General features: G+C 43.5%; 1 protein-coding gene across 2 annotated transcripts in view; it reads left to right on the top strand.

Annotated features, from left to right (window-relative positions):
* The first annotated feature begins 14,403 nt into the window (after positions 1-14,403).
* The window catches only part of SMURF2 (SMAD specific E3 ubiquitin protein ligase 2), a 66,368-nt gene continuing 65,437 nt past the window's right edge, over positions 14,404-15,334 (top strand). For both annotated transcript variants that reach the window (XR_005826044.1, XM_040581977.1), the window contains exon 1: positions 14,404-14,772. Coding sequence is in view for 1 of the 2 variants with exons in the window: in XM_040581977.1 (XP_040437911.1) it covers positions 14,721-14,772 (52 nt within the window). In the remaining variant the exon portion in view is untranslated. The remainder of the gene's footprint in view (positions 14,773-15,334) is intronic.

Raw genomic sequence — 15,334 nt, 5'->3', positions numbered from 1 at the left:
CAGAACAAATATATTTTCTGCTTCTCTCCAGCTGCTCTTGCAGAAATCATCCTAGCCTGAGTGAAGCTAGCTTCTGTCTTTTAGAGAAATATTTGAAGACTATAGTAGCACTAATTAACTGCAAGTAATAGTGTAGAGGGAGGGGTAAGTATAGCAGTTAACCAATTGTATGTTTAGGTAGCCTTAGCACAGAGCATAGGAGATGCTTTGAAGCAGTTGCCTGCTCATGAGCAAAAAGGGAGGCCTTGCTTTAGAAGCTGTTGTCCCTTTACTTCTGAAAATCATTTCTTATAGTAACCTGCTCTGTCCTCTAAAGGTGGTTGTGCAGGACAGGGTTGGAGTGGGGAGGTGGGTAGTGGATGTGAGGAAGAATTGTAGTCCTGTTTTCCAGCTTTGGAAAAAGCTGGATTGAGGCACTTCATTTACTGGGAGCTCACATGAGTCAATGTGTCTGAATAATGGTATTGATTCGGCTCTGAGCTTCTCCAGATCTTATGATGGTACAGGAGAGGTCAGCTTTTCAGGGCTAGATTGTTCATTAGTATGCCTTATATCTGAAACAGTATGTCACTTCAGTTTAGTAACAAAAGGTAGTGGGGAAATCTAATGCATAGGTGATTCTCCTGGAGATCCCATAAGCTTTGCTGCTGCCTTTGTGGGAGAGGGGAATAAAAAAAACCCTCAAACAAATAAATAACCCCCCCTTGTGTTATAAGTGAACCAGATGAAAGAACCTTGTTTGGTCTTGTGCGTTAGTCTTGTGTGCTTCTAAGTCTGTTTTAAAGTGCATATGCATCTATGGGTGTAACTTTAAATTATTTGTTAGAATACCTGATCTCAAAAGGATTGTCTTTAAGTCTAGATTACCATTCTTATATACTGCTAGTGAGGACCTCTTCAAATGAGTTGCTGCTACTGTAGCAGATGTTGCTCTCGCTTGCATTATTGTGGTGCAAGTCTACTATTACATCTGATCACAAAAATCACACCCTCCCTAACAGGAGGCTGATGACTACATGTATACCCACAGGACTTCTCTGTGCAAGCCACTTGTTTGGATCTTGGGTACCGTTGCACAGTGATAAGGTTATAAAAGGTAGCAGGTAATTTATGTCTACATCCATTATTTTTTTTTAAAGGTTAGCAGCAATGGTGTTTCCTGCAGAGCAGTCACTTGTGAACTCTGCCAGCCTAAGCCTACTTCTGCTGGGCTATTGAAGCCACGTGAGTTCCTCCAGTCAGCTCCAAACCTTGCCTCAGACACTTGCACCATGGTCACTGGTGTAGCACCTGGGGGCTGCAGATTTTTACCTGTCATGAAAGATACTGTCTTTTAAAAATCAGTTTTCCTGAACTGATTAATGGTGACTCTTGCCTGTACCACTTTAACTGTTTTTTCTTTACCCCAAAACAAAGCTGCAGCAAGTAATAAGCTTCACTATAGGAGTCTTTAAAGGCAAATAGATCAATGGCTATTGTAACCCTGTTGCATCTTATGTCAGATGATAATAATATTATCAGATTATAATAATAAGATATTATTATCTTAATGCATAATCTTATGCATTAACTTATAAGTTAATGTCGGTGTTACTAACCTGTCTCAGTGTCTGTGCTGCCAGAGACTGAACAGTGGCTGCGGCATGTTCCCAGCCCTGCTTGCCTTCTGTACTTATGGAGAGACTGCAGGTGGCACCCAGCACCTGCCGAAGAAGCTGTAGATGGTGCCAGATTGTGGAGCAGAACGCAAGTCTAACACCACAGACACCGCAACACCCTTGGGACTAGATCCTGGTATTATCTTAGCAGTACCCATGCAAAGTAGAAAGAACCATCTGCCTCGCAATGCCAAAGCCTTTAATGTTCTGGGGAAAAAACCCCAACCAAATAGGCCTTTTATGTATCTGCAGGGAAGTCTCATGTTGCTTTGTTGTCAAACCTCCACCTTTGACTTAAAAGCTTAGTTACAAATTCATGATTTTCTGTGTAACCATCTGTAGCAACTGAAAGAATTGACCTATATAAAAGCAATTATGCAAAGTCAGCTTTCATAAATCATTGTTTCCACATACTTTATATTTGTGGGTTTATAAGGGCAATGACGCAATGACTTATGAAACATATTTCAGAATTCTTGAGTAATTTTGGTTTTCCAATTCTGTAAAGTATCACGTCTTCCCATAGAGGGTGCTACAGGCAGCCTCACACTCTGCTTCCAAGACGTTGATGTGGAGTTTCATCCAGCCTGGACCACTCGGGTATGATGATGTACTTTATTTTTCTGTTAAGAAAACACTGAGATAAAATCCCTCGGGGCATCTCTTGTAGTTGCAGAAAACATCTACATGCTGATTTCTAAGTGTTTAGCTAGATGAAATATTGAATATGAGGCATAATCTTTTGTAAGTGGCATGTTAAAGTACTGTTATAAAGCACAATGCCTTACTTTAATCTCTTTTTAGCATAAATGCAGTTAATTTGATTTTTCTATCTCTGTTTATAGCAAAGGGGATGAGAATATAGGACACTTGTTGAATAGTGCTATCTCTAATTTTTTTTCTCTGAAGTACTTGTTAAAGAACTATCTAATATATTGAGTTAATAATAGAACACTGCAAATTTTTCTCTAGATGCCTGACAGCTCAGTGTCTTAATAATTAACTTTCTGGGGACTGAGACTTTGTTTTTATCCAAGAAAAATGTGTTCAGCCTATCCATCAATGAGCCCTGCTCTTGGCAGCATGTATTTCCACAAGCAACAGTCTACAGTGATTATGAGTAAGTGACTGGGGTGAGTCACTCCTTATTCTAAGAAAATGCAAACTATTTCTGAGGTTAGGATCACAGTCACCCATTAGGCTGTGTCTCTAGCTTAAAAAAGTGGTAGGAGCAAAAAGGGAGAGGAGAATTTTTATTGCTCCTGGTTCTTGGTTTGTTGGTTGGTCTTCTGGTTTTGGGGTTTTTTTGTTGCCCAGTCAGATTTAAGAGCTACCCTTCTTCATTTGGTAAATGCCCAAGTCAGGACAAGGGCTAGAATAAATGTCTGGTGGCCTATGTGTCAGGCTGCCAACCTCTGCGCTGAGAGCAACAATAACAGACCCCTGCTGACATAAACTGGCTTGGAATGCAGTTGTTGCTAATGCTGTTTTATCTGTGGAGTGATAGCCAGATTTCAGTCTCACATCTCGGCAAATGTAACCATCTCTGAAATTCTGATGCTGCCTGTGTGATTGCTTCTAGTTGCTGTTCCCAAAGATGCTAGGCTCTGAAAGAAGAGCAGAGGCTTTGCAGTCCTGTTGTTCAATAGCATGTCTGTTCATTTTCCACTACAGGAAGAATGGTTTAAAACTGTGGAAAAGCTAGAAATGGTTAAACTAGGAGAAATCTATTCTTAATTTCCCTGTGATTTAGACTGAAATGTTCTTTGAAGTGAAGCTGCTTCCTGCTACTCTATACAGAATTATTTAAATTGCACAGAACTGCAGTGGTATATCAGCAAAAAGGAACAGCTGTAAGTCTACAGGAAGAGGAATTCACTAGCCAACAATATTTCACATGTCTCTCCTGTTTCTAAATCTGTTTTACAGCAGAGCAAACTAAGATAGGAGAAAGTTATCCACAGATGTTCAGAAAGTAGCTGGCAGAACTAACCTGGAGCTTGGGAATCCTGATGTCCATTCCTCCTGGTGCCCATGGCACCTCTGGTCATGATTATCCTTTTGCTGAATATAGGATTATCCCAGCAGTGTTGAATCCCTCCTGTGATAAGGTACAACGTGACATTTAAGCATAGGTCTAAACTTTGGGAGTGCGTGCAATTTGGGGAAGATGTAGTGTTATTCAGAACAGAAGTAATTAATGAAGGTTAACTGTGACTGGTGATATTTGGCCACTAGAGGAAAATGTTGGGACTTTTCCCTTGAAACCTAATAGGAAACGCATTAACCCTTTGGTCTGGGTTAAACAGTTAAGCTTGACTCGCCTTCAGGTAAATGGGTTGGGAGAACCACAGAAGAGGGAATTAAGCGATCCCCCTTTAAGGCTGGGAGGCGTGTGCCCAACCCAGTTGCAAAGTTCAGGGGGAAAAAAAGCATCCACAGGAACACTCAAGCTACGAGTGTGCAGCGCTGTTCGTTGTGTTTGGAAAACGCTTCCTTAGTGATCCCCAGCATGGCACTGGTGTGAGTTGGGCAGACGTGCAGCATGTAGAGAGCTAAGAAAGAAATTATTTGCTGGGACTTTTGTAGCACTTCATATGGAATAAGGGTCACTGGATTCCAGTCCTGTTCCTGACTGCAGAGCACTGTCTGTCTCGGGCTGGCTCCAGGAAATGGACGCTCTTCCGCAGAAGCCAGAAGATTTCGTGGAAGAGCTGTGGCCTGTTTCCAGGTTGCAGTTCACCCACTGCCCTGGGGAGTGTCATTAGTGGGAGGGAAGTGAAGTTGGGATTTAAAGTGATGAGGAGAGGAGAGAAAAATTAAAGCAAGGTGGAGAAAAGTCCCGTTAATTCTTATTAGGCAGAACTTGCTTGGGCACATTAAAATGTTGTGCTAATCATTTAAATAAAGCAATGGGTCAAATCCAGAAGTAATGTATAAATCGTGCATCAGGGAGGGAGTTTCAATTGACTGACACACTAAAAGCAAAATTAATGGCACCGATTTCACTGCGGAAGAGGCTGGATTACACCTATGAGCTGTACAAAAGAGGCAGTATAATGAGGAAGCTTTCTACTTTATGTTGTATCTCTCTCAATTTGCATTGCAATGTCAAATGAAAACCATAGGGTCATCTTTTGAAGGTGTGATTTTTTATATATAAAAATATAAATCTAGTGAAAAGCTGCCTAATTTGCTATCTGTAACAGTTTGTGTAGAGGTTCATAGTGGTAAAACAGCTATAATGCCAGAAGTGTGTAAAAAGGCTCTGTGGGCATGTGGAAGATTGGAGGTACAAAGTTATCAGAAAATCTTGAACAATCTCCAAGGCGCATTTCCACCATCCAAATCACTTCATTTTTACCCACTATATGAAACAGATGTAAAAATAGCTCTTTCATCAGTGGATTGCTACACATATTTGGGCTGCAGAGGTTCAATTCTGTTCAAAGCAATACTGTGAAATCATTTGCAGAATGTCGCTGTTAATCAGGAGCAGCAATTTAATATTACGTACCCATCTCTCCTCCCACCCCCAGCTCCCCTTCCCAATTCTGAGCAGGAAACGACACTTGGACGGAGCTCAGCGTACTAACTTTCTGGATAGACTCTCTAGGAATGAGGAGGGACTTGAATTCGCTCCATATGTCATTTCCTTTCCCCTAATGGCTAAAAAAAAACCCCACCATTGCTGCAGCCTATATAACTTACAATAGAGAGAACATTACCAGTATAGGAAAATAAAGGCAGGGGGAGGGGACAGACAGGACATCCATGTTCCACTTCTTTAAGAGCTTCTTTGCAAAATTTGATTTGAATTAAGCAGGAATCTTTCTTCTGTGTGGAAGGATTGCTTTGTATAGCTTCTGAAATTAAAGCTATTACCCCATCTCTATTGAAGTGTATTCAACACCTGCAGCCAGACATGGATTAGAAAAAGAAAATACAAGCAGAGGAGGAATGGTAACAATTGTGTGAGATTTAAATTAAGACAGAAAGGAAAAACGGAGGTGATTGAGGAAGGTTGACAACAGGGATGTAATAATTTCTAATAAAACCAGTTTTAATAGCAAATAATCCTAGCAATTACTTAAGAAAAACTAGAGGATAATGGCCCATTCCTGCAATAAGCATTTGTCCAGACTACCTTTAACGTTTTTTTCTGTTCACTATAACCAATAGCATATGCAGATATCTTAACACTGGTGCAAAATAGAAAATTTGATCTGCTACATTGCACAGCAGATTTGCAGCTGTCAACAGAATTCAGTGTGCCATAGTTAACATGGCCAAACCCCCATTTTAACTAAACGCAAAGATCACTTCCTCATAGCCAGCCTACTGGATACTAGACTCAAATTGAAATATATTTTAAGCAATATAATCCAAGTTCGTTAAATTTGTGGCAACCAAATTGTGCAAGGCACTTGGCAGAACAACCGGGATATGACATTTGCTCAAAAAAGCCTGAGTTTTGCAGTCAGTGAATGAATACATATGCATAAAGGGGCTAGATGTATCTGCTTGCAGGATGATTGCATCTGGTTAGAGAACATATTGCCTGATTAGCCATATTGCCCCTGAATTCTACTGCTAAAAAGAAAAGAAAAAACCCCAAACCTCCAGTTCTATTTTAAAGGGTTTCAAGAGTGGAATAAAGGAATGATTCAAGACACATGGTGACAGATTTTGCTTTAGGTTACTTTTAGCACTTCACTAGACCCACTAACCTACTTACATATCTGTGCTGTTCTTCTCTGGCATGCAACCTTGCTTTATAATCGTTAGGATGAAATAATTTCAGAGATAACTTTATCTTAAATCCTCTCAAATCAATTTCACCGTCGAATGGTGGGTGATTCTGTTAAAAGAAAACACGAAAGAAGCTAGCGCAGACTGTGGATGGGCTAGGTATTTCTGCAGGTCAGAAGGTGTTAGGAATTGGATAAAAAAAAGGATTGTTGTGCTTACTGAACCTGCAAAAGCTTTTGTGTCATGATTGATCTTATTTATGGATTTAGTTTTCATGTAGTTTATAAATATCTACAGACTCGTTAACAGAAAACAAAAACAGTGTGAGTGTAAGCAGTACGCATGTTTTAAGAAAGCTCATTCTGAACCTCAGTGGTTGCTTCCCTGTGACAGAAAGTAATAATCTTGTGGAGTTAAGGCTCTGTTAGCTCTTTTTGTCTTTCAACCTGGCAGATTTAATTACCTGTAGGAGTACACGATGTTGTTACAATTTGATAAATCTCCTAGAATTAATCTGGTCTCTTGAATGGAAATCTTTGGAAGTAACTTGTATGAGACACATGTGAAAATTCACTTGCTTGAAGAAACACGGAAAATCAGAACTACCCCGAGATGCTTGCTTACTCTGCCAGCATTAGAGGGGCAGAGGAGTCCGTTGCCAGCCTTGTTACCTACCCGTATCAGTATTTGTCTCTGATATATACCTGTGGTCCCTGTAACAGTTTGGAACACGATAAATTGGTCCTCTTGAAAACCTCATCTTAACCCCTGGCATGTGGAATTCTGTGAAGCTAAAACCATGATGTTTTAATCCCTAAATATCTAGATAAGTAATGATGGCAAATAAGAATGAGCTAATTATGCTAAAGTATTAAGGCTTATCAGCCAATGTTCTAGGGCTTTTTGGGAGTCAGGAAAGCATCTCTGCTTTCCTTGGCTGCATGAATGGAAGGTGCATCACAGAACATTTTTTACTTCTTTCAAAGCATTAAATAGTGGCTATGGCCCAAGCAGGATGTTAACTAGGTAAACAAAGAGATTGATTTAACATGGCAGCTACCTTCCCATGTATCACTGCTGATCAACAGTGTGTAAGGGGTGAATTTACAGCAGCAGGACTGAGTCAGCTTTTGGCATGACCGTCAGTGGCACCCTGCTCTCAGCATCAGTGTAATTAAGACTCAGGGAGACTTCGAATATAGGAGATTTTACAGCTCATCTTTTGCAGACAATAGAACTATTATTTCAGATCGATGCTGGGCCATGGGGGATAAGGAAGATTAGAGAAAGTTTGGTATTCCTTTAGTGGCTAAATAATATGGCTTGCTTGAATACAGTGCTGTATGTCAACTCCCTTAAATACTTGTTTGGGCTGACAGTCTTCCTAATAACACTTCATTTGTCTAAGCTGCATACCACTGGGACAAATACATGCTGTGTCAAGTTGAATCAGACAATATCTGGAGACAGATGTTGTAGTACGGTAGTAAAGTAAATTTTTGATACGTGTCGCAAAGAGGAGACTGTTTCTAACCATCTTATTCTGTAAGGTCTTTTATGAACCTGTTTATATTGACCAAAAAAAGCTAAGGATGAGATTCTACAGTTGTTTCATTCACAGAGCAACGTGATAAAGTCCTGCTGCAGAGCAGTTGCATGATGGAACACATGGTTCTTCAGGAAACCTTAGTAATTTTAGTTGGGATACTTAGTGTGTAGCTCTCAAAGCACTTGACAAAGCCAGTCGTCCAAGAGTCTGGTAAAGAAACTATTATCAACAATACTCTATGGATAAATAAGTGGAAATGATGGAAGAATAAAGGAAATATTTTTCAGAATGAGACCTTTTTGGCTCAGGACTTTTGAAGACCTAATTTGTACTTTGAGTCAGCATTCCCATCGATGTTGAATGTAAGACAAATCAGGGAAAATATTTTAAGCCTGAGATACTTCATTATGCTTGAAGACTGAAGCTAGGCTCTGCCTTTTGTGCTGGGCTGTTAAAAATCCTATGCAAAGCCTGCCGTTGGGCTATGGGTTGTGAGGCACTGTACAGCACAGAACGATGTTGAGTTGAGCCAGACAGTGGGGCTGCAACATGGGTGTAATCTCTAATTTTTTGCCCAAGCACCAGGACATGGTTTCTTAAAATAATTTACCTCTTTCAGAAAGTGAGTTTTAGGCTCTGGCTAGTAATAAAATGCAATGCAATACATCTATTTATTGTCTGTTCAATGCCTGTCTCTTTAAAATCTGCCCTTCCTCTTCTTCCTCTAAAGTGGCATTAGGATAGTGCTGTCCTGCAGGACATGAGGAAGAAATAGCATGGCTAAAGAACTGCACAGAGTATCTGTGCATCAGTTACTGATCTGTTCTGGATGGATGGACTTAAAGTTATCTTAGTGACTAACCACTGGAAAATCCTGTGATATGGGAGCTCATGCATTTTTTTGTAGCCACAGCTGCAGTCATTTCCCTTCAGAGATGCATCATTTCCCCAAGACACATCCTGTCTCAGAGGGCTATGGTGTCTGCTGCTCCAAGCTTCTGTCCCCTCTCTCAGTAGCCAGACTATGGGTGGAGATTTCCTTCCTAGTTTCTTCTCCTGAAAAGCTTCATCTCAAGCTCCAGCTTGAGAAATGGATTGAATCTTGACCTCTTGCATAAACATTGTCTCTGCATGCCAAAGGGAGTCTTAGTGAGAACCAGAGCCCCTGTCTAGACGTGCTTCTTCATCGTATAAGTCTGACAGGTATGTCTTCCATTGCTGGGGTAACTCTCTTCGTCTCTGAGTAGTAATGGTGCCAGAGTTAAACCAGATACTTAAGCATGTGCATCTGAATACATTAATGTAGCTTGTTTGCTTCACCAGCAACACAAACAATGCTCCAGTCTGATAATGTTCATAATCTGCAAAGGGAATAAAGGAATCTTGTACAAAGTGGAACTACCCATTCCTACTCTGTCTGCCTGAAATGCAGAAGCACTTTATACATGACTTCAGTTAGCGTTTGATTCTTTTGCACAGAAGAGTGGCATGAGGGTAACGTTGCCTCACGGAGGACAGAATTCCATTCAGGAACGGGGCAAAACCATGATGGATCTGCAATCAATTTAGGAAGTACTACAGTACTTTAGGAATTTGCTACAGTAAGAAGTTAACGATTGGCTTAGAGAAGGATTAGAAGAAAAAACCTGTGCCAAAGAGGCATCCTAGGAGAACGATGCCCACTGCAAGCAAAGATGTTGATGGAGCAGGTCAAGACTGCTAATCTAGTCTAATGACTAGATCTTACTGAGCAGTGTGTTGGGACATCATCTTAGGTAAGGTCTGCTTGTTAGCAGGCATCGCAATAACACGGTAAGAGGAAGCCCTTGCTTTGAAGAGCCTTGCTGTGTTAATGGTAGAAATTGGCTTGGGACAGACAGTACATGCTAGTGAAAAGTACATGGCAGGCAAACAAACTAAGGCTTGCTTCTTTAAAAGGATGTTCTGCAAAGTGATAAATAGGAATGCTTTGAAAGGGAATGACTTAATCAGGCAAATTAAGAAAGAGGCAGGGAACACTGGTGGCATAAATGTTCAACATTCTTCACAATTATTTTTTTTTATTCATTTTTTTTTGCCAATGTCAACAAAGCTTTACCAAAAAAAAAAAAAAAAAAAAAAAAAAAAAGGAAAAATATCGATGTGATAAGAAAGGGAACAGATGTGTAAATATTTCAAGTTTATTTCTTTTCAGATTAAATTGGACCTGATGAATTTAAATCTTAATGGGGTTGCCCAAGTGTATACTGCTGCAATACTTTTCTTCTCAGAACTACACCATTAGGTGGCAAAAAATAGGCATTTAGCATTAACAGTTGTACATACAATGGAAATACATCACAGAGAAAAAGGAAATGGAGGTATAATTCTCTTCTGATCAATGCTGTCTTTAACTCAAATGATCTCTAGGGGGGGTGTCTATAATTCAACCACAACAGGCTCTGGGGAATTTAGTAAATGATGACTAATGGAAAGAAATACAATCCAAATAATTTTAAATATCATTATTTAAAGAAATGTCTCAGAAAAATAGTTTCAACCTTTTAACTTACAAAAGTTTAATAATAGGGGCAGAACTCTCTTGTTTTCTTGATATCATCACAGAAGCTGGGGAAGAATGTGATATACCACCAGCCAGCAATCATTACTGCTGAAGGAATGTGCTGTGATTAAACCTCTATACAGAAAGAAATGGAATGTAATTCGTAAATGTTGATTTGCTTTGAACACACACCACATGCTGAAGAATGAGTTTCCAGTGTACTCTTCCATTTCTAAACATGGAGAGGACCTCACCTCCAAAAAATTAACTACAACTATCTCCCTCTAAAAATGAACAGTATTTGGTTAAAGATGTTTGTTCACGATTCCCAGTGTCCAAACCCACTAAATCCTTTGAGAAATATCTGTGAATGCAAAGCCTTCTTTTTCTTCCTATTGGGAAATTCAAGAAATCAAAGCCCTTTTTTTTGCAGCTATAGAACAAAAGAAGTTTTTGTATTTCTAAATACTTCTTCAAAATTTTTGCTACTATGATATCAGCTATTTTGTCTTTATGGACTCCTCTATAATCCTGTCGGTGTCCTCAAGATGCCCGAGCTTACCCTTTTTCTATATGTTTCCTCTAGCCCTTGAGACTGTGCCCCAGTTGCTACCTCCTGGCTAAAGAGGACTGAATGGGGCTCCCTCCTGAGCCCAGCACAGGGCTGTCATCCAAAAGTGAGCTGCAGGGTGATGCAAGGCACTCCCTTCCCTCCGGATTTGAGCTAGCTACCTCATCTTGAAAGGATTTGTTGCTCAATGATATCAGCCTAGAGTGAAATATGGATCACTTGTCAGCAGCTAATAATGATATTTGCTTGCTTATCTCACAAGATCAGCACTGTAAAGCATGAAGCCTTTTCTCACCCTTGAAATGGAACTGCATAAAGACGAAATTTCCTGTAAACTGTTGGCTACTAAAACCTAAAGCAGGATCAGCAAGATATCTATTCTATTAATCTGAGAATATTTTGAGAATTTGGGGGATAGCACTGGCACAAGAAACTCTTGTTCATAACATTCAAGTGGAATTCTTGTGTTGGAAAAATAGCACTTTCAATCATCAGCTACTGTCAGTGTCTTTGGTCTCTTACACTCGCCTGCAGTTCCTGGCGCTTTACAAGGCTTCCTGACCTCTGCTCTCTGCAAATCTTCAGCAGATCCCTCACGGAGTTGCTCATCTTAAATTCTGCCTGGCAATTATACTCAGTGATGGGGATAATGAATAAAAATCCTGATTTCCCTATGGAATTGGGAGATACGATGGGACAGAAACATCTGCAGGACATCCAAGGTGCAGTCACTGTGATGCTTATACAAAGCCAGATGGGAAGAAGCGAGCAGTTTGCATCTGGTGCATCCGTCTGCCCAAGTGCAACCTGATCTAGGTCATTTCTACTTCTCTTAGTCAAGAGGGGACATAGTCCTGACCTAAATGGGACACGTATCATGCCTGCAGGTGCTAATGAAAGCTAAAGCCCCTCTTCTCTCATCCTATTAAATACATACCTACTGTACAGGACTTTCTGATACGTCACTGATGCATTTCAGCTGTATTAGTAAACCAGCTCAAGACATGTAGGCTATTTAAAAATAAATAAATAAAATCAAACACTGCACATATTTAAAAAAAAACGCACAGCACTAGCAGTAATCTTGCAGACAGTGCATTGTATATAGTGAACCAAATGCACAAACTGTCAAATAATGTTCTAACACTTGCGATATATCACAGTATTTTCACTGAAAGGTGAGCAGCCTATCCAAAAATCTTAGAAAAATGTATAGTTCAGCAAGCTCCTTTCTGAAAAGCAGTATGAAACTAATTATACTTCATGACTTTTAAAACACTTTTAATGAAAGCATTAAAATGTTCATATACCTACTGAGCAATAAAATACTACATTTAATCCCAATAGGTTGGTTTTTCTTTAAGTATTGGCATTGCAATTAATGTCTCACACACTCGTTATCCATTAGAGAAAGATCATGTGGCAAGAGTACTATGTTTAACATAACATTAAATACTTTTCTAAAATTATATCAGAATTATTGAATGCTGGGTCCAGAGTGCTGCAAGACCCCAGAAACAAATGATGACCGCATGTTAGGAAAGATCTAGAGTAACCTAAAAATATGTTAAGTAGTTGAAAAGTAGCTTTATATTTTGGTTCAGCAGTGACCAGGTAATGTTGCAATATTTGCAAACCATCAGGCATTTGCTTTATATAGTTGGTTTTAGAAAAGGATAATGACCTGGCTATGTGAATTCGCAACAGATTGAGACTTTAATGGTATGACCTTCAGTTATGTAGGCTGATTTTCTTTTTTTTTTTATTTTTTTTTTCTTAATGCAGGAATCAGGACACCTGGAATGTCTTTGAGGTGTGTATGATTTTACGTAACTATTACCTAATAACTTTTTTAACTGTTTCAGTGCAGCATATAAGCCATAGAATCAGCAGATACATTGTCTTTTGTAGTAAGTGAAGTTTAGATTTCACTTTTCACTTTTTTCAAATTCTCTTTGCTTGAAGTAAGTGGCCAAGCAATTAATTGGCATTTTCTCTCACGCTCTGTCTACGCTGTAAAGAAAGGTTCATTTCTAACACATTAGCTTTGTGTTAAACAATTAGGCAGGCAACGGTACGGTCCTGTGTGAGGAAGGGATCCCAGGTCCCAATCCATGAGGAAGGGATCCCAGGTCCCAGTCCCAGGACTCCCCTGCCCCTGGGTGATGTGACATTGGAACAGCAGTGACTGCCACTGCAGCAGGAAGCACTGAAAATTCCTACCTGGAACAGCCTGGTGCTTAAAAGACACTTTGGGAGGAAGGAGATGTGAGCCCACATGCACCGGCTGCGGGGAGGGCTCTCATGTTGAGGGAGGAAAGCTTTGACAGCCACATCCCACTTCCAAGGCCTTCAGTGGGAAAAAAACCCGTTCCTCGCCCCAGCTTTGATTTAACAAGGCCCAAGCTCCGAGCTCTGCCAAGGTGGGACCACTCCAGACGCGCTCATAGCTCAGTTCCAGGTACATCACTCCAGAAAGTCCCCCCTGGGTGTCCAGACCTTATCAGCTGCCTGAAGCACAGGTCACCTTTTCATCCTATGTTTGGATCCCAATCCGTAGGCTGGGTTCTACCGTAGGCTCGCCCATGCGACGGCCCTTGACAGCTGCCTCAGGAGGAGGAAGGCAGGGCAATGGCACTGCCAACTGTGTGCAGAGCATCAGTAGGAATAGGTGCGCGGTTTGTCAGCTCACCCGGCTGCCCTCACAGCTTCTCCGGGAGCTTTTCCCACCCTCCAGAGCCCCTGCGACCCCGTGGAAAGCTGCAGCTTTGTGTGGGGCTGGAAAAACTCTGGAAAAAGTCACCTTTCCTCCAGCACGGAAGTTAAATTAGGCCACACGGCATGGACGAAAGGCTTTTTTTAATTAGTATTAGTGTTTTTTGAGACTGGGGCTCACAGAGATGGGTGCAGACTCCCACAAAGCGCTGGCAAGAAGCCAGGCGGGCTCCAGCATGGGGGGCCAGTATGTCGCCCCCCGCCCGCGCGGGACATGGCCCCACTCCCCAAGCGTGGCCGCACGCGCGTCAGCCTGGCTCGCAGTGTCGACCGTAGGGCCTGTAGCCATGGGTGCCTCCTCCCGAGCCCCACGGCAACTCACCCCCGCGCCCTCCCCAGGAGGGCCCCCGGCCCCTCTCCCCCTGAGGAGAGGACCCCCGGCACCCCCCTCTCCCCTCCAAGGAGAGGGCCCCCGGCACCCCCCTCTCCCTTCTGAGGAGAGGGCCCGCGGCGCCACCTGACGCGATTCCCCCCGCACCGTCCCCGCGGCGGGCTGCGGCTGCCCTGCCCGGCGGGGGGCGGGCGGGCTCCCCCGGGGGCAGGCCGGGCCGGGGGAGGGGAGGCGAGGCGAGGCGAGGCGGCCCGTCTGTCCGCCCGCCGTGTGGCTCCGTCCACGGCTTTGTTGTGCTCGCCGCCCGGGCTCCGGGTGAGGGGGCGGGGAAGGCGGCTGCGTCTCCTCCTGCGCGGACCCGGCCCCGCTCATGGCGACGCTGGGCACATCCGGGCTTCTCCTCCTTCTGCGGCGGCTGCCGCTGCCCTGAGCGCCCAGCCCGACTCCATTGGCGCCTCCCCTCCCCCCGTCTCCCTTCCCGGAGCCAGAGGCAGGGGGAGCCCGGGGCAAGGCAGCGCCGAGCCGGCGGAGCGGCCGGGGACATGTCCAACCCAGGGGCCCGGCGCAACGGGCCCGTCAAGCTGCGACTGACAGGTAGGGCTGCGCGGGCGGGCTCCGCCGGGGCCTGCCGCCGCCCGCCGCCGGGGCCGGGGGCAGGGAAGGGCCGGGGGGAAGCGGGGCGCAGAGCCCGGCCTGGCGGAGCGAGGGGAGCCCGGCTGGCGGCGCGGGAGCGGGCTCCCTCCGTGTGTCTTTGAGGTTGAACCTGGGGCCGGAGGCGCCCCTCAGGCCTGGGGAGGGAGCGGAGCGGGGCGGGGGGAGGCGGCGAGCTCTGCCCTGGCCCGCCACGGGCTCCGCACCCCGGGAGCAGCCCGGCCGGGCGGGCTGCGGGGCCGCCGTGCTGGGCCGGGCCGGGCCGTGGTGCCGTGCCGGGCCCTGCAGCCCGATGGGGCCGCCGGCGTGGGGCAGCCCCGGTGTGGCCGGGCACCGCCGCCCCTTCCCGCCGCCCCGGCTGCGCTTTTTTTTCCTTTCCCCCCCCTTGGTCTTCTCAGTGTAAACTCGAAAGAAACTGTCACACTCTTTGTTTTGATCTCTTTGTTTGTTGTTACTTTTTTTTTTATTTTTAATTTTTTTTTAAACCAACTTCCTCAGTTGAGAC

Source organism: Falco naumanni, chromosome 1 (assembly GCF_017639655.2).
Source record: "Falco naumanni isolate bFalNau1 chromosome 1, bFalNau1.pat, whole genome shotgun sequence".
NCBI classification, from domain to species: domain Eukaryota; kingdom Metazoa; phylum Chordata; class Aves; order Falconiformes; family Falconidae; genus Falco; species Falco naumanni.
This window is presented reverse-complemented; position numbering and strand designations above follow the sequence as displayed.